The 19,787-nt window shown below is 45.9% G+C and overlaps 2 protein-coding genes and 1 pseudogene across 3 annotated transcripts; 2 read left to right on the top strand and 1 right to left on the bottom strand.

Moving 5' to 3' along the window:
• The first annotated feature begins 4,787 nt into the window (after positions 1–4,787).
• Positions 4,788–10,311, top strand: LOC148352876 (TGF-beta receptor type-2-like). 2 transcript variants are annotated; one of them, XM_088352705.1, is made up of 8 exons: positions 4,788–4,991; positions 6,346–6,502; positions 7,274–7,479; positions 7,733–8,112; positions 8,453–8,602; positions 8,673–8,994; positions 9,068–9,195; positions 10,135–10,311. In XM_088352705.1, exons 1-8 carry the CDS (start codon positions 4,949–4,951, stop codon positions 10,282–10,284), a joined length of 1,536 nt encoding a protein of 511 aa, XP_088208831.1. In that variant the 5' UTR covers positions 4,788–4,948; the 3' UTR covers positions 10,285–10,311. The 2 variants fall into 2 exon arrangements, with proteins under 2 accessions (XP_088208831.1, XP_088208829.1); XM_088352703.1 differs by having other exon boundaries at positions 8,450–8,602.
• A 666-nt stretch (positions 10,312–10,977) lies between these two features.
• Positions 10,978–19,498, bottom strand: lacc1 (laccase domain multifunctional purine nucleosidase 1). The gene is made up of 4 exons (XM_088352892.1): positions 19,017–19,498; positions 16,125–16,538; positions 12,574–12,790; positions 10,978–11,647 (listed from the first exon to the last, which is right to left on the bottom strand). Exons 1-4 carry the CDS (start codon positions 19,486–19,488, stop codon positions 11,434–11,436), a joined length of 1,317 nt encoding a protein of 438 aa, XP_088209018.1. The 5' UTR covers positions 19,489–19,498; the 3' UTR covers positions 10,978–11,433.
• LOC148352875 (U2 spliceosomal RNA) lies at positions 18,377–18,500 on the top strand (annotated as a pseudogene).
• Positions 19,499–19,787: the final 289 nt, after the last annotated feature.

Raw genomic sequence — 19,787 nt, 5'->3', positions numbered from 1 at the left:
TGTACCCTGACTTCACTATTTATTTCAATCTGATGTCACCTGACAAAATGGAGATGCCCGTGTTGTCACGGTTGCCACGGTGCCCAATTGGCCCCGCCCATGCGTGTCACGGTTGCCATGGTGCCCAATTGGCCCCGCCCATGTGTGTCACGGTTGCCATGGCGCCCAATTGGTAGCGCCCGTGCGTGTCACAGTTGCCATGGTGCCCAATTGGCCCCGCCCGTGTGTGTCACGGTTGCCATGGCGCCCAATTGGCAGCGCCCGTGTGTGTCACAGTTGCCATGGTGCCCAATTGGCCCCGCCCGTGTGTGTCACGGTTGCCATGGCGCCCAATTGGCCCCGCCCGTGTTTGTCACGGTTGCCATGGCGCCCAATTGGCAGCGCCCGTGCGTGTCACAGTTGCCATGGTTCCCAATTGGCCCCGCCTGTGTGTGTCATGGTTGCCATGGTGCCCAATTGGCCCCGCCCATGTGTGTCACGGTTGCCATAGTGCCCAATTGGCCCCACCCATGTGTGTCACGGTTGCCATGGTGCTCAATTGGCCCTGCTCTGGGACGCCAGCTGCGGCTCGTTGGGAGATTGGATTTCTTTCTATATAAAGCTCAGCGCTCTCTTGCTTCGGTTGTCAGCCCGACAAACGAACTTCTGCCCCACAAGACGTAGGTTCTGAATCGATCCTGTTTTCCTGCGATATCTCCAGTCCGGTATTGTTCCCGTTTATCTTTGTACTGTTTAATTTCGGGTTCCAGTTTTGTTTTCCGTCTATTTTTCTCCCGTTGGTTAGTTTCTCCAGATTTGGTTCCTGTCTAGTTTCTCCTGTTTATTTTTGTTACCCTAATTCATTATCGATCTCGTCGGTCTCTGGCTTCCTGTCCTTCCACGCCAGACCGGCTTCCTAACGTGCACGGCTCCCCATTTCCCATAAAATAAAGGCTTGTGTGAGAACGTCACGCAATTGGGTCCTGTATCTGTTCTGGTTCTGATACGTGTACAAACACACTGTGAATGGGAAAACGTAATTTACACGATTACAGTGTGCGCTTTTAACCTCAGCCGCCATTTTTACTCCACAATTTGACAATTTGAGGTCCAAAAGAACAATTTCCGCGATCAGCCACCTTTGCTGTTTCCATTTCGCTTGAAACACTTCGAGGTCGGATCTGTTACCGCCGGAGTGGGAGAAATCGGACTTCCCACTTTTCTGGAATGCAGCATCAAGATAACACTCCGCACAAAATAAATATAAATATTATGGTCATGAAAACTATCATAAATGCCAGTAAAGTGTTCATTTGAGAGAGATAGTGAAGAGATGGGCAAAAGGAGGAGAGAGGGAGAAAAAGGAGAAAGAAAGGGTGAGACAAAGAAAGAAGTACATCAAGAGAGAAAACAATGAGAAGAAAAAGAGACAGAAAAAAAGAAAAATAGTGAGTGAGAAATAGAGAGAATGCAGTAGAGGGGGCACAATACAGAGGAAAAGGGGAGAAAAAAGGAGAGAGAGAGCAAAAGAGAGTGAGAGAGCAAAGGGATGGGCAAAAGGAGGAGAGTAAGAAAAAGAGAGAAAGAAAGGGTGAGACAAAAAAAGAAGTACATAAAGAGAGAAAACAATGAGAGAAGAAAGAGAGACAGAAAAAAAGGAAAATAGTGAGAGTGAGAAAGAGAAATAGAGAACGCAGTAGAGGGGGCACGATACAGAGGAAAAGGGGAGAAAAGGGAGAGAGAAAGATAGAAAATAAAGAAAGACAAAAAAGAGAGAAATAAATGAAGAGAAAAATACAAAGACAGAGAGAGACAAAGAGAGAAAGAGAGAGAAAAAATAAGAGAAGTGAAACAGAGAAAGAAGAGAAAGAAAGAGACGAAGAGAGAAAGGATGAAAATGAGGGAGTGAGACAGACAAAGGGAAAAAACCGAATGAGCAAGAGAGCGAAATAGAAAAAGAGGGTAAAATGAAAGAGAAAAGAAGAGTAGGAAAGAAAGAGAGAAAGCGAGAAGAAACAAAATGGAAGAAAAAGAAAATAACAGAAAAACAGAAAGGGAAATACAGCTCCAGTTGCTCTGCAAGTGGCGCATGACTTTGGCCACATCGAGTGGACTTATTTAAAACTACAGCTTGTTTTTCTCTTGCGCTTCGCTCAGTGTTTTTTGTGGGCCGTATTTAAACCCTTGGTGGGCCTGATCCCGCCCGGGGGGCACACTTATGAACATTTTGAGTCCTCGTTTTTGGCGTCAAACAGGGGCTTTTGTTTATATTGTATATGTCGTCAAAAAATCTTTTCTGCGCTTCTTAATCATTCTCTCTTGTTTGCAAAATTTGTTTTCCAGGTGACGCGCGGCACCGGTCGCGCTCGAGTGCGCGTGCGCGCTACTCGTGGCAATTGCGGACCTTTCTTAAGAAACGGCTTTTTCGGCTCGGCTCTTTAAAAACAGCCGACTCTTTCGGTTCACAAGCAGCTCTTCAAATTTGTTTTGTTGCTTTTCATCCATACGCTACCAATTCTTATGGAACATGATACGCAAAATGACAAAAAGACGAAAAATGAAAAACAAAATGAGCCCTTACGTTTTGAGTTTGAACATTTTTTTACACTTTTAACAGCAAATAAACAATGGGAAGTTTGAACAATTTTCTCGACACTTTTAACAGCAATTAAACATATTCACAATTTCATCATATTATTTTCTAACAATATGAGGTTTCAACAATTTCTGTCGACATTTTTAACAGCAATTAAATACATTCATAATTTCATTATATCATATTCTAACAATATGAGGTTTTATCGACACTTTTAACAGCAATTAAATACACTCACAATTTCATTATATCATATTCTGACAATATGAGGTTTGAACAATTTTTATCGACACTTTTAACAGCAGTTAAGGTTTACAGGGCAATACTATTGTGCAGGGGCACAGCTCTGTCTTCTCAAGTGGGATTTCTTCCCACCCTCTCAAGCAGCATCCTCAAGTCCTCTGCCCGGGATGCTCAGATGGGCAGTGTTCATTTTACCTGTGAAAAGTGATGGGTCCCGGGGACTCGCATGTTCAAAAATCTATGGGTCCCAACAGAGATCTATGGGTCCCCAAAATTTAGTGTTATATTGAAATTGTAAATCGGCGACAAATATATAATATAAATCTATATATTCATTCAGTTTTAATCATCACCGTTTATCGATAATACAAATCAGTTATCGCTTCAAGAGTTTTCAGTTCACAACAATATTGTACATGATACAAAAGAATATTGCTGAAATATGTATATATTCATGCAGTTTTAATCATCACAGTTAATTGGTAATACAAAGCAGTTATCACTTCAGGTTTTCAGTTCATATATTCTTCGTGGTTTGCTGTCCCGCCACAGTTGTAAGGCCTTCTCAAGGTGCAATTGCAGCAACGGAATTTCCATTGCTAATTTGTGGTTTTCATGGTCGTGGTGCCGATCGAATGTGCTCTTCTGAAAGTTCGTATTGCGAAATGGTTTATGCGATCCAGTTTTTTTATTACTGGGTACACGCATCACAGAACATGTAGCCTCCATTATCATCCTCTTCATAGCGTAACCAGGAATATAATTGAGTCCATTTTGGCAGAAAAGTCCTTTTCTTGCTAGGAGTATTATTTATTTTCTTTCATCGAATCGTTCGCTTAAACACACCTGCTTTCCTTGCCGGAATTATTGCCGTTGTTATCACTCTCTGCATTATGTTTCGACTTATTACTGACACTGATAAATGACCAGTTTTGTGTTGATTTTTACCTAATACTGTTTTTTCGGAGGCATACTTAACCTTCACTAGACGACAAGCACCACAACAATGACGTCATCTCGAAGCAACAAAATCTCGTTTGCCAAGATCGTCGTGCAGACGAAATCTCGAACCGCGAGACCAAAACAACAATGCGGATCTGCCTGGCGAAAAGTTTGGAGTGCGATAAATCGTTTAAAAAAAAAAAAAGGAATCGGGTAATAACGTCAATTTTGTGTCAAAAAAGTTGATTTGAGACTATGTGTCCCCAGCAAAAATGAGGCGTCTAGGACGCGGGCAAACGAGAACACTGAGATGTGTCCTCTCCCTTCTTGCTTCTACTTTCCACAACCACTCGAATAGCAAGGCCGTTGCTGCCGGTGTTATGCCGAGTAATGCATCCCTGCCGAGATTTGCATCCCCTAGCTACTATAACCACTTTTACCACGTTTTATCTCACTTTTATGGAATGTAATGGCGAACATATAACCAAAACCACTTCGTCTTGCATTTGTTGGGAATGTAATACAACTTAAACCATTCCGTCTTTGTATTTTTTGTGAATGTAATCGAACAGTAATGGACACTGTATACAAATCACTTTTGAGCAGGTAATATGTTTATTTTGCCTTTTTCTATTCAAATCGCGCGTATTAAAATTGTTATGCACTCTACCATAAAGCTTATTTCAGTATAATAAGCTTTACGGTAGAGTGCATAACAGTTCTCAAAAGTGATTTGTATACGGTGTGCATTACCGTTTAATTACATTCACAACAAATACAAAGACGGAATGGTTTAAGTTGTATTACATTCCCAACAAATGCAAGACGAAGTGGTTTTGGTTATATGTTCGCCATTACATTCCCGAAAAGTGATATAAAACGAGGTAAAAGTGGTTATAGTAACGAGGGGATGCAAATCTCGGCAGGGATGCATATCTCGGCAGGGATGCATTTCTCGGCATAACACCGGGAGCCCCACAGTGGAGCTCAGGTTCCCTCCTCCGTGTGGGCGCAGACGACCCTTCTTTATGGCTGCGTCCTAGGCTTGCCGCTCGCAGATTGTATGGTATCTGTTGCCATTCAAAGCACAGCCATGGGGGGGATCTGTCTGCACCTCCTTACCAGCAGGTTTTTCTACGACGCATCACCAATCAAAAGCAACAAGCGAAATTTGGGCGCAACTTCATCATGAGGACGGAGAAACTCCTTTTACTCGTCATCAACATCATCTGTGAGTTGCTAACGCGAAGTTGTGCGTTTTCTGTGTTTTGGCTTTTCTGTGCAACACAAATACTCAAAGCCTCTCCGATTTAAGACTCAAGATTGTCTTCATTATCATGATTCATGAACATAAACATGCCAATGAGATTTTCTCTCCAACCCCGGTGTACAATTACGTTTTTAAAGTAGAATACCCTCAAAACAAAATCAGATGTGTATATGCAAAAGAAACGGAGTAAACATATTACGTGTTGTTGTATACGCCACTCGGTGCCAGTCTGTCCTCGCTCCGTCCAACAGAGACGACAAGTGTGCCCACCAAATAATTTTTGAAGACGTGTGCGCACAAAGAAAGTTCCAGGACGGCTACAAGATCAGAAAAGCTGCCACAGAGAGAGAAATTGTTTTTGTGAGACAAAACTAAAGTTGTTTGTGGTGATTTTTATTGTGATGCAAATTGCTCCAACGCACTGGCCAGAAATGAAAGAAGGCTCCGTTGACTCAGTTTCAGTGGCTTGTAAGGAGATTTGAATTACTATTGCCATGCACGTTGCTCAGACACACTGGTCGAAAATAAAAGAAAGCTTCATTGATTCAGCTCCAGTGGCGCACAAAAAAAAAGTTCCAGGACTGGTACAAGACTAGAAAAACTGCCACAGAAAAAGAAAATGTTTTTGTTAGACAAAACTAAAGTGGTTTGTGGTGAATTTTATTGTGATGCAAGTTGGTTAGACACACTGGCCGCAAATGAAAGAAGGCTCCGTTGACTCAGCTGCAGTGGCTTTAAAGGAGATTTGATATCTAATAAAGAAATGCTAGTGTAGTGTTGTGAGACACATGGTAAAGATTGGCGCGATTCCCTTGAGAAATAAATTAAACACGCTAGCTGGAGATGAAAGAAGACTTGGTTGACTCAGCTCAAGTGGCTTGGAAGGAAAACCTAAATTCTAGTAAAAATTATGCCACAGTCAACTCACAACCATGTTGGTTTAATGTCCGGATGGATGTAACACCCGCTCAGTGTCCAATTTTCCCTTTTAGCATGTTAGTGTGCTAATATGGCTAGTCTGTTAGCACTCTAACATCTCTCGGAGTGCTGGGACAAGAACCCGGAGGTGCTGCTAGCACGTTAACAGCTGTCATACGTAGCATGTTAGCACAATGACGTAGCTTATTCTGTTATCCCGCAAAATGTAACTAGCATGCCGTTACCACCTAGCTGGAGATGAAAGAACGCTTTGTTGACTCAGCTTGAGTGATTCAAAGGAGATTTTGTCATTAGTCAAAATGAGGCCAGTCAAAAACAGACTTTAATCTCTCCTTGCTTATTAGCTTCATGCACTAACATCGCAAATGTTCGGCAGCGACGGCGTCCGGCCGCCATCTTAACTTCAACGTGTGCATGGGCTGCAATGTTAGCCGTCCGAGCTGTGAGGATCGTCACGGCAACCGCATCTGCATCTCCTACTGTGATTGGTCTTCCTTCTGCACTTCCTGGCGGGACATCTGCGTGGCAATTTGGTGAGCATGCTAACATTGACTTCCTGCTAGCACGCGAGCAAAAGGACTAGCTTGATTTTTTGCGCAGGCAGGAGACGAAGGCGGGCGTCTTAGTGCGTAACAAGCATGTCGGCGCTCTATTGTAGCTTGCATCTTGATGTATCTGGTATATTAGCTTGCTAATGTAACTGGTATGTTAGCTTGCAATCATAACTGGGCTGTTGGCGCACTAATGCAAGGCATGTTGCTGTGCTAACTACGCTAGGATTTTAGCATGCTAACATAAATGGCATGTTTCTGAGCTAACGTACCTCATATGTTAGCACGTTAAAGTAACTAGTATTTCAGCGCGCTACATAACCAGCACGCTGGTGTGCTAACATACTTGGCATATTAGCACGCTAACATGGCTGGCATATTGGTGCAGTGAGTTTTTAGCGCTCCAATTTATAGGACATGCTGGCATACAAACTTAACTAACATGTTAGCACGCTATTGTAACGTAGCTAACATGTTGGCGCGCTGAAGTAGCAAGCAAACTCTTGTGCTAACATATATGTCATGTTGGCAGGCTAACATAGCTGGCTTGTTAGCATACTGATGTAACTGGTGTGTTAGTAACATTAGTACGCTAACATCTATGGCAGCTATGTCAGCATGCCAGCAACCTCAATGCACTAACATACATCCTAATTAAGTTAGCGCACTAACTGGTGTGTCGCTTCTGAGGCTAGCATCAGCCTAGTCGGCTAGCACGATAGCAAAAGGACTAGCTATTGTGTTTTTGTGCAGGCAGGAGACAGAGACTGGCGTGTCATTGCGTACCACGTGTCATGATCCGACGTTGCCATTGGAGGGCGTGTCAGGGGCGGAGCTTGTGCTAGACTCTGCCTCCCACCAGTGTCACATGACCACCACAGAGGGCGGGACCAAGATGTGTGCCTGCCGCGGACAGCACGAGTGCAACGATAGGCTCGTCTTTCGGCGCAGTGACAACGGTAAGCCACGCCCCTTGCCGGAACCAGCTAGTATGTCCGCATGCCAACATAAATTGCATGCTAGCGTGATAGCGTAGCTGGCATTTGAACACGCCAACGTAACTGGCAGGTTATCTTGCTAATGTAGCTGGCAGGTCAGCAGGATAACATAGCTGGTATGTTGGCGCATTAACGTAGCTAGCATGTTGGTGCACATGGACGTCATATGTTAATGACATCGCAGTTAGGGTTTTGTCTCGTTTTGGGTCCTCAGGTCTTTTGGATGTGCAGGTTGGCGTCCCACTGGTTCTGATCTGCTTGGCCTCTCCCATCCTGGTTCTGGTCCTCGCCGCCGTATTCTACCAGGCCCGCAACAATGGAGCCACCAGGGCCCTGCCCAACCACTCACCAGATCGGACGAGAAAAACCAGTTCTGAACTTTTCGGACCCACATTCCCGGGGGTGCGCCTGGAGGAGGCAGTGGGCGGTGGCGGTTTGGCACAGGTTTGGCGAGGCCGGCTTCGAGATTCCGGCTCTTTGGTGGCGGTCAAGGTTTTCCCTGCTGCCGAGTCGGCTTCCTGGAGGCACGAGGCGGCCATTTTGGCCCACGGCAGGATCAATCATCGGAATGTGGTTCAGTTCCTGGGGGCTCAGGTGACCTGACATGCAACATGTGACCATCTTCCCTTTTTTTTAGCAGTGAAACCTACAGGCAAAGTAAGCTTCAAGCTAACGGACCATGTTGGTTTGTTAGCAATTAGCTAACAGAGACATAATAGTGTAGTGGAAAGCAAAGCAAGGTAAAAGTAGATCCCATACCCCCGGGCAAGAAATGAGACACACTCCCTCGAAATGAAAGAAGGCTTTTTTGACACAGCTATATTAGCTTGGAATGAGATTTGATTCTTAGTCAAAATGACACCAATCAAGAAATAGAATCAAAGATAATGTACGTACTAATTAAGGAGCCTAACGAGCATCTGCCAATCAGCAGGTGGTAGGAGGAGAGTACTGGTTGCTGCTGGCCTATCACAGGCTGGGCAACCTTCGAGACTTCCTGAGTACCAACGTGCTGGACTGGAAGCAACTAGTTACCATGTCAACTGGCCTGGCACGTGGCCTGGCACACCTGCACGACGACAAGGTAATGAGCGTGGTGATGGCCTAGCTTGGCGCAAATCGTGTGACAAAAAGAGGCAGAACTTCCCTCTCAGGTGGCAGTGGCACACCGTGACATCAAGAGTACCAACGTCCTCCTGAAGGACAACGGCGACGTGGTCCTGTGCGACTTCGGATTGTCTGTGCCGCTTAGTGCCCGCCTCGTCACCGGGCAGGTACCCCCGATCACAGGAAACCAGACGGGGCGGCATCAGGTGGGTACGATGCGCTACCAGGTAGGCACGGCTCGCTACATGCCACCTGAGGCACTGGAGTCCGGAGTCCGCCTGCAGGATGCAGAGTCCTTCAGGCAGATGGATGTGTACTCGCTGGCCCTTGTCTTCTGGGAGATGGCGTCACGGTGCCAGGCCATTGGAGGTGAAAACCTCAACTGGCACCAAAACTGGCACCAATTGGCGTCGCTTACTTCTGTTTTTGTTTTTTTGTGCAGAGGTTTCTGACTATGCGCCACCGTTTAGCGGTGCAACTGACAGGCATCCGCTGGTGGACCAGATGCGGCGCTTGGTGGTCGGATGCCAGCAACGGCCTGAGATCCAGCCCCGATGGACACATCATTCGGTAAGCGCCGAGTGTGCACTGCTAGCGTATTATTGAATGCTAACATAACTACCGTGTTAGGGTGCACTGTATTCTGCTAGCATATTACCATATACTAACGTAACTAGCGTGTTAGTGCATGCAAACATCATCCTACCGGAATGGACGGGGCATTTGGTCAGCATTCAATGTGTTCTGCTAGCATGTTAGCGTGTGCAACAACACCCAGTCAGCATCCAGTTTGTTATGCTAGCATGTTAGCGTATGCTACATAAGTAGTGTGTTTGCGCGTGCTTGCATTCCACCTGGATGGACGCGGCACCTGGCCAGCATCCAGTTTAAGGTGCTAGCATGTTAACATGTAGCTAGCATGTTAGTATGCACATATGTAACAAGCCTGCTAACGTCATCCCACCCGGATCAGCACAACACCCAGTCAGGGACCAAAGTGTCCTGCTAGCATCCAACCGTGTGCTAGCATAACTAGTTTGGTGCTGACATCATCCCGCCTGGATGGATGCAGGACCTTGTCAGCATCATGTGTGGGCTGCTAGCATGTTAAGCATGGCAACATAGCTGTAATGCTAGTGTGCTGGTATAGCTAGCATGATAGCGTGCGCTAACATAATTCCGCCTAGATGGACGCGGCATACTATCAGGATCCAGTGAGCGTTTCTAGCATGTTGCCATTTGCTGATGCAGCAGCAATGTCCGTGCCCTAACATAGCTAACATGTAGAGTACTAAAGTGTCAGTGTGCTAACATAGCTAACGTGTCAGCGCACCAACATAGCTAGCAATTTAGAGAGATCACGTAGCAGTGGATTCCCATCGGTAGGGGATGAAGGTCTTATGTTAGACAATGTCTGGGTGATTGGACCAGGGACCCTGCGAGCATGATAGTCTGCTACCTTAACTAGCATGTTAGCACGCTAACGTAGCTGTGGTGTCCCACACGCAGGGGATGAGCGCCTACTTTGAGACTGTGTCTGAGTGCTGGGACCAGGACCCTGAGGCTCGTCTTACAGCACACGGAATTCTGGAGCGTATGGACTTCCTCCGCAGGATGGGAGAGGAACCGCAAGGCTGGACTAAACTTGAAAAAAATTGATTTCGTTTGTTTGTAAAACATTACAAATTTTTATTGTATTTTTGTACGCATTAACTGATAAAAAAAACATGTGTGTGGCGCCACCTTGAGGTATACAATTCTTGACTCTTTTGCCATGTCTGCGACTTTTAGGTCCATCCATTTTTCATAAAAGTCAGTGGACCCAAAATAGGCCTTCGGTTTAACTTGCCTTGTGTAATTGTGCCTCCACCAGGACAAGAACGCCCATGTGATGGAATCTGGAACCTATGAGTCCGTTGGGTAGGTTGGGGCGCTAAAATAGCTAGCATGTATGTTAATGTGCTAAGATAGTCATTATATTAGCGCACTTACGCAGCCAGCATGTTAGCACGCCAACATAAGTAGCATATTGGTGCGCTAGCATAGCTAGCCTCTTAGCGCACTGATGTAGCTGGCATGTATGTTAGCTCTAATGTATGTAATTAGCAGGCTGACGTAACTAGCATGTATGTTGGAAGCTAATGTAGCTGGCATTCAATTGTTTGTTTGTTTGTACATGATTCAAATTGAATCTTTTCTTCCGGCGCCGTCACGAATGGCAGCCACTCCAGCAGCTCCCGTGTTATTTTCGATTGTTCTCGATTGTTCTCAGCTCAGGGATGCTGCTGGAAATGTGAATTTCCCTTCGGGGATGAACAAAGTATCTATCTATCTATCTATCTATCTATGTATGTTAACGCACTAATGTAACTAGCATGTAAGTTAGCACGCTGCTGTAGCTGACAAGTCAGTGCACGTACATTAATGACGTGTCAGCGCTCTAATTTAACTGAAATGTCTGCAAGCCAACATAGATAGCATGTTAGCACTAACCTAACTAGCATGTTAGTGCGCTAACTTAATTAGGATGTATGTTAGTGCATTGAGGTTGCTGGCATGCTGACATAGCTGCCATAGATGTTAGCGTACTAATGTTACTAGCATGAGGGTAGGCATGCTGGTGTAGCTGGCATGTAAGTTAGTGCGGTAACTAGAGTGTACTTTGGTGAGCTAAGTAGTTGGCGTATCAGCACGCTAATGCAGCTTAAAAGTTAGCGCGCAAATGTAACTGGCACGTTAGTGTGCTAATTCAGCTAGCATTTTGGAACGCTATCGGAAGTAGCATATGAGTGTAATATGGCTATCATGTCAGCTGGTGTTACGAGGTCCTAGCTCAGATCCTATGCCGGCGCAGGATGTTCCCGCTTTCTCCTTGATCCACACAAAACCAACCTGGGTACCAAAGTGGGTACCGTCCCGAACCCGGGAAAAAAAGTCTCGCGGGTGGCACGCCGTGCACGGTGCCACACACTCGTCGTCCTGAATGTGATCGGGACGGATGCCCGCCTTCTCCAGTTGCCGCCTGTGAGGAAAAAAACGTAAAATCCGTTGAGACCACCCCAGAAAGGCCCGGTGGGCAAAACGTAAGCAGCACGTTAGTGCGCTAAGGTAAGGAGGATGTAGGCTCACGGTTACTAGCATGTTAGCGTGCTAATATAATTACATTTTAGCGTACTAATGCACAGTAGCTAGCTTGTCTGCGTGCTAACATAATTCGCATGTTAGCGCAGAAACGTTACGGGCATATTGGCGCACCAACTTAGCTGGCATGCTAGCATGCTAACATAACCGGTGTTTGCACTAGTTACTGGCATGTTAGTGCGATAACAAAACTAGCATGTTAGCTCGCTAACTCAACTGATATGTTGATGCATTAACATAACTCGCATATTGGTGCACAAACATAGCTTGTTCTTGCGCTAACATAGCTAGCTTGGGCACTATAGTTAATGGCACGATAGCACTAATGGAAGCAACACATAGTTACATAACTAGCACATTAGCATACTAAAATCACCAGCACAATAGCGCACTAATGTAACTTTCACGTTAGCACATTAGCACACTAATGTAACAAGCACATTGCGCTAACGTTACTGGCACACTATTGTAACTAGCTGTAATAATGTAACTAGCAAGTGAGAGCACTAACATTACTAGCATGTACTTGCACTATTGTAACTAGCTATTAGCACAATAATTTCACTAGCATGTTAGTGCACCAACATAGCTAGCATGTATGTTAGCACACTGATGTTGCTAGCATATTGGTGCACTGATGTAGCCAGCATAACTTAGCTAATACGTCAGTGTGCTGATGTGCAGTAGGTAGCCTGTCAGCACGCTGGAAGAAAACCTTAAAAACTACCCGAGGACTCCTGTCCCCGGAAAGGCTGGGATCAAAGCTGGGACCCAAAGTCTTGGTAGGCAAAGGGAGGTGGGAGGCACCTGTTAGCAAGCCGCAAGTCCACATGGGGTTTTCGTGTCAACCCATGGCGGACGCATTCAGGCAGGAAACGGGCAGCCTGATCCGGCTCCAGTGAAAAACAGCAGGGGCCCACCGAGGGGCCCAAGACCACCAGGATATCGGAGTGGGAGGACCCCAGTTCGGCGCTCATAGCCGAAACGGTTGCCGCAGCAACACCCAGTAGTGTCCCTCTCCAACCTGAAACAACAGGGACATTAAAAGAAAGAAATTAAATACAGTGGCCGGAAAGGAAAGAAGTCTGACTCAGCTCCAGTGGCTTAGAAGGAGATTTAATTTTTAGTCGACATGAAGCTAGAGTCAAACACGATGGTGTCTCAAAAAGGGTTTCCTGGTAAAGACTAGCTAAAATAGCACTGACAACTATATTGACTCGCCAACAGGCTAGCAACTTTAGGACGCCCACAGGCTAGCTTTTTTGACACGCAAACAGGCTATTTACATTGGTTGGTCGACATGTTAGCTATGTTAGCGCGCTGACATGCTAGCTATATCGCACGCCAACAGGCTAGCTATATTAAATCGCCCAAAGGCTATCTACAGTACATTAACACCCTCATAGGCTAGCTATTTTGGCAGCTACATCAGCACGCCAACAGGCTACTTACATTGGCAGGCCAACATGCTGGCTATGTTAGCGCGCCGACATAATAGCTAAATTGGCATGCCAACTGGCTGGCAGCATTAACACGCCCACAGGCTTGCTACTTTGGCTCGCCAACAGGCTACTTATATTCTAACTGCGCTTGTGTAGTCACCATACTGACATAAGGAGCATATCAGTGTGCTAATGTACCGTATTTTCCGCACTATAGGGCGCACCGGGTTATAGGGCGCACCCCCAAAAAATAGTTTTTGGTCCTATATCTTCCATAGATAAGGCGCACCGGATTATAAGGCGCTACAATGGGAACGTCGACAAAACAGTCAGATGATTCAGTCAAACTGATTACCCCCTTAACATTCCCGAAGCTTGCAAAGAAGCAAATACGTGTCGTAGACACGTGCGGATGCGGTGTCCGTACAATGTCACTTAAATGCGTCATTTCAGATTCAGATTCAGATTCAGATCTACTTTATTGTCATTCTAGTACACGTGTATACAGAACGAAATGTCGATGCATCTGACCCCCACAGTTTCCTTGAATGTACAGATATAAATAAAGTCGTATTGTAATTGGCTACGTATAGTATTTTACCATAGTGCCGATAGTGCAAGAAGAGTAGCTAACCAGATGTGCAAAATGGGCAGTCAGGTTAACAAGTCAGGTACACAGTAACATTAACACTGTAACAATAACGCTGTAATTACCATAGTGCAGAGAGCAATGTGCAATGAGTGGCAAGCTATAAAAAACTGCCAGTAGTGCAAAAAGTCAGATTAGCAGCCGCTTATATTTAAGTTAACTATATGTTAGATTGACCATTTAACAGTCTAATGGCCAGTGGGACTAGACTATTGCGGAGCCTGGTGGTCCTGCACCGCACACTGCAGAACCTCTTCCCAGAGGCTAGCAGTGTGAACAGTCCATGATGGGGGTGAGAGGGGTCCCCGGTAATGTTCTTAGCATGGGATAGGCAGCGCTTCTGGCCAATGTCCTGAATGGAGGGAAGTGTAGTCCCAATTATTTTCTCTGCTGTCCTCGTTACCCTCCTCACACTACCCCAGTCGGTAGCGCTGCAGCCTCCACACCACACAGAGATACAGCTGGTCAGGATACTCTCTATGGTGCCCCTGTAGAATGTGATGAGGGAGGGTGGGGGCAGGTGGGCTCTCCTCATCCTCCGCAGGAAGTACAGGCGCTGCTGTGCCCTCTTAACCAGTGATGCAGTGTTCACGGACCAGGTGAGTTTGTTTGTAATGTGCACCCCTAGGAACTTGATACTGCTGACAACCTCCACAGCCTTGTTGTTGATGCAAAGTGGGGCATGGTTGGGCTGGTTTTTCCTAAAGTCGACAATGATCTCTTTAGTTTTGTCAACATTCAGGACCAGGCTGTTGTCCTTGCACCAGCCCACCAACTGCTCCACCTCCTCTCTGTAGGCTAGGTCGTTGTCATCCCTGATGAGGCCCACCACTGTTGTGTCGTCAGCATACTTCACGATGTGGTTTGTGGCGGACCTAGGGACGCAGTCGTGTGTCATCAAGGTGAACAGCAAGGGGCTTAGGACGCAGCCTTGGGGGGAGCCCGTGCTGAGGCAGATGACATCTGAACTGTTCTGACCTATCCGCACTGATTGGGGTCTGTCACAGAGGAAGTCCAGCAGCCAGTTCCGCAGGGGGGTGTTGAAACCCAGGAGTCTCATTTTGTCTACCAGATGTTGTGGGATGATGGTGTTGAATGCTGAACTGAAGTCCAGGAATTTCAAATATTTTCGGAAGGTTGAAGTCTTGGGATTCAAGAAATGCCAAACATTTCTGTGTTTCTATTTTCTTTTTCGCTCACAACTTTACTGTGCATATGACAATAGACACTTGGAATTGAGTTTAATTCACTCAACTCATCACAGCAACATCAAGATCGTTCTAAAACAAGATACCGGGAAAATATAAAGCCGCATAACTCACCTAAGTTCTCACGTTCAATAATGATACGCAATCATGGTCTTCTTACAACCGTGAGTGAAGTAAATCCAGGAGAGTAGAATATTTACAAATACAGACTAATGAAACATGTTTCTATATGGCGTACTGTAGCAAGCTTGCTACGCCATTGCTAAACTCGGCCGATTGAAGGGTTTGTTTTGGGCATCTAGCCAATCCGAGGCTCCGAATAACTTCAGCCAATAGTGATCGATTCAAATGATGATTGACACATTGGTTAGCCAATGAAACGCCGGTATATAAATCCCAGCATACACCGCGGACTACTTCGCCTTCGGGGGAAAATCGAGTCGGCGGCCGTTGAGTAAGTTGCGAGACCTTGCGAATTTAATATTGAGCCATATATAAGGCGCACTGTGTTATAAGGCGCATGGTCAGCCTTTAAAAAAAATTAAGACTTTTAGGTGCGCCTTATAGTGCGGAAAATACGGTAACTAACATATTTGTGTGCTAAATTATTTAGCATTTCAGTATGCTAAAATAACTAGCATATTGTGCCTTACATAGCTAGCATAATCGGTGCAGGCATGTCAGTATACCAACACAGGTAGCATATAAATGAGCCAATGTAAAGAGCAAGTCAGCACACTAACATGACTGTAAGCTGACATAGGTAGCCTGTCAGGGCGCTAATGTAGCTAGCATGTAAGTGGGCTAATGTAGCTAGCAGTTCAGCAAACTTACATAGTATGACGGTGTGCTGACTTAGGTAGACAGTCTAATGTAGCTAGCGTATTGGTGCGCTAAAGTAGATAAAATGTTGGTGCGCTTATGTTGTTGGTATGTAAATTAGTGTGCTGATGTAGCTAGTATGTCAGCGCGCTTTCGTAATTAGCGCGCTAATGAGCTAAACCGTAGCTCTCTAATGTTACTAGCATATCGTTACGCTACCATTCACCTCCGACTTACCTGCATGAGCCACGCCCACTACTCCGCCCACAGGATCCACGAAGAGCACGGGGATACAGTCGGCCCCCGGGGCCGCCAGAACCAGTCCCGGTCGGTCGGTCACCGCCGCATCGTAGCGTTCCGGTTCGGGTGCGGTGCCGGCCACCCACACGCGGCACCCGTGCTCCACCTGTGGCCGACACTTCCTGTCAGGAGAGCTTTGTGGGCGTGGCGAAAGGTGTGGCTTGGCACTCACCTTGAGCATTTGAAGCGGTCGCGGATAGAATCCGGCGTGCAAAGCCAGGCGTCGCCGGTTCTCCTGGACCAGGACCGGCGGATCTCGCCGTCGGGGGCTGCTCAACAGGTTGAGAGAACACAAAGTGGGCAGGCGGGACACGCCCCCCACACGCGTGCTGAAGCCGTGTCCGAAGCGGTCTGAACCAGAAACCGGAAGCCGAACCCGAAACACAGAGCGACAAGTCACAATTTCAGCTCCACCCACTGTTCTATGAACCCACTTTTTGAAGTGAATGTGGAGGTTCGGCACACCACCAATCAGAAGCGTTCGAAACTCTTTTTCTCTCTCTTTCTCTCCTTCTTGCTATTGAAGGATTTTATATTTTATACATTTTACTATAAAGGATTTTATACAAGTTACATTTTTTGAATGCAATGAAGATTTTTCACAGAGAAAGCTTAAGTTCAATGTCAGGTCGCGCCGTTCCAGGTGCTGAGTGTTTTGGCTGGGGAATTTTGAGAACAGGGCGCTGACGAAGGACGTCAGGCCTTGTTTTGATAAACGCTTGGTGTTCTTTTGAGTTTCTTCAGACATCGAGGAGCCGTGGAGCCCACATAGGGTTTTTTTTCTCTGGCCCACCTATGGGAGGAGTCGGCACGCCCATGGGAGGAGTCAGCACGCCAGCTTGTGAAAAGAACTTGAAGACGGAAGACAGAAGATCGAGGGACACTCGAGAGAGAGGCTCGACGAAGAGCGACACTAATTCGGCTAATTCGATGGAATTCACTTAGTTTATTATTTAAGAAAATGCCCCCGTGTGGAAATGCCGGTCTCTTGTTCATTTTTCCATAAAGAAACGAGCATGCATTGTTAGGCGAATGTAAGTTGTGTTTGGTTAATGGAGTCAGATAACTAATTCGAACAATTTGGTAAACGATACATTTGTAACAGTTTAATTCCAAACACTATGTATTTCTTCTCTTTCTCCCCTTTTCTTGTCTTTCTGTCTGTTTTTATCTTTCTATCTCTCACTGTGTCTTTCTCTCTCGCTAGGTCTTTCTCTTTCCTTCTTTGTTGTTTGCTTAGTATAAACAATTTTGAAAGTTTAGATGTGATAAAAGTTCACAGGAGGCTCAGGAGGTAGAGCGCTCGTCTTGGGATCAAGAGATCCCAGTTCGAGTCCCGGCTCGTCCGTGTTACATGTCGAAGTGTCCTTGGGTAAGACACTGAACCCCTAATATTCCCAATAAGCAGGTTAGCGCCTTACATGGCTGCAAGGCCACTATTGGGAAATGTGAAGACACTTTGTAAAGCGCTTTGGGAAGTCATTGACTTGAAAAGCGCTATATAAATGCAGATCATTTCATATATTTGTAACGGGTGTAATAATAACTTTTGTTTTATTGAAATTCCTGCTGAAATATGAGTATAGTTTTTGGTAAGTGTCCTGCAATGATGAGTCCAACAGTGCCACCTGCTGGTATGGGGTGGGGTTTGGTTTTGGCTTCTGACATGTGACCGGGAGGCGGGGTTTGTTGGCAGTCTACAGAGAGAGCTGCTAACGGTGAGACACATCTTTTGGTGCTCCACAAAAGAAGGTAATTTTAAACATTATAACCACAGCTGACATATCTCAACATGCACAGTAAAGTGATTGATGTTGTCAAGCTGTTTGGATTTATTTTCGCTCTTTTTTTTTCGTTTTATTAAAATGTTAATTCCCCTTGTAGAGATCAAAGAGATCAAAGCCAGCAGAAAAGCTAATGTTGTGACTCATTTCATCTGCAGGTAAATTGTATCCGTTTTTGTACTCATTATTGTTCTTATTTCTATTTTCTCATATATATTAAAAAGGATGATGTTGGTTAAAATTCAGACTAAAGAAAAATATGTTGAATTCATTGTAAACGTTAAAAGTCCACTATACAATCTCTTGTTAAAAGTGATGTAAAAATGTATTGTGACATTCTAAAATGTATTTTATGTAAATTGAAAAGAATGAAGTATCAAGAAGGCGGTTCTAGATTTGTGAACCATCCCCAAAATACAGCAATGCTTTAAGTTTGATTTTTGCAATCGGGAGATGGAATAAGAGCTTGCTCTGTCCACTCCACGCATCGGGACGGTATTTCAGTACCTCCGGGAACGGTGCATTCGCACTAATCGCTGTTTGGCTCTGTGCCTAGGACCTTGACTCGGGCTCTTGGCTAAGAACAAGTGTCTCGGCCCCTTAGCTTTGTAGCGTATAATGATTTGACCGATAACGGATAATTGATAAAGAATATAGAACAATAAACCTTACAAACCCCCCCCACCCCCACTTTGGGCAGTCTACAGAGAGAGCTGCTAACAAGATCAAAGAGATCAAAGCCAGCAGAAAAGCTAATGTTGTGACTCATTTCATCTGCAGTAACTGTAATAAAAACCTCATCATCCAGTCCAGCGTGAATGTGGATCTTTGGTGGGACAGGTACACCGCGGTTACATATTAAAGTAATAAAGACTATTATAATGTAGTAATACAACCAATTTTGAAAATAATTCATTAGATGTGTAATGTTTTACTACTATTGGTAATTATCATTAAAACAAAAGAGCCATTTTGGAGTCAAAAGCTCTTGAGTGACCCTAGCTGGAAAAACCGCATCACGAAAAAGAGCCCAATTTTTCTTCACCTGGTATGAGTGATGACGTCAGCAGGCGCATGGGCCCGCCCACCGCAGGAAGGTCCCTCAGCAGGACGGTGACGTCACCAGTCACCACCTCCGGGTGCAGCGCTCCTGGCCCGCAGCCTAGCAGGTACTCGAACTTGTAAAAGGGCGTGAAAAGTGCGCGCTCGTAGGCCAAGAATCGCGCGCGCCCCCGCGGGCTGGTGATGACACGCAACAAGCGTGCGCCCGCCTCGTCGGCCGCGCGCTTCAACCGGTACACGCACGTGGCCGTTGCGCGCCAGTCTAGAAGAGCGCGCGCGCCCCCGCACGACCACGCGCGCATCGCTGCATCTGCCGCGTGCCCGCGCTCCTTTCCCGCGCACAGCACCAACAGGTTCGCGTGCGTGGCGGACGCAGTTTCTTCGCGGAAGTGACGCTCCATGCACGCGCATCCACATGCGTGCGTGAGGTCCAAAACCACCGCCGACTCGCTCATGATCCCCGAACTGAGCTTCGACTTGAAAGAGGAAGTAGGCAACTTCTGCTCTCACTTCCGTAACGCCAAAGTCCAGCTGCGCGCCCGCGCACGCGCACACCGACCTAACCGGTGGCGTGCTTCACAAGTTACAAAAAGGAAAAATAAATATCACTGGTGTCATACTACCAAGTTTAGGGGCCACTTGCTAGAAAAAAAGAGAGAGAGAGAAATAAAGAGAGAAGGTGAATGAGAGAGAGAGAGAGAGATAGGGAGAGAGAGAGAAGGCGAACGAGAGAGAAAAGGTGAACGAGAGAGGG

The sequence above is a fragment of the Urocampus carinirostris genome, chromosome 14, assembly GCF_059441175.1.
Source record: "Urocampus carinirostris isolate Australia breed hairy pipefish chromosome 14, RoL_Ucar_1.0, whole genome shotgun sequence".
NCBI lineage: Eukaryota > Metazoa > Chordata > Actinopteri > Syngnathiformes > Syngnathidae > Urocampus > Urocampus carinirostris.
The sequence above is the reverse complement of the archived record's forward strand: the minus strand, read 5'-3'. Positions and strand labels throughout refer to the sequence as shown.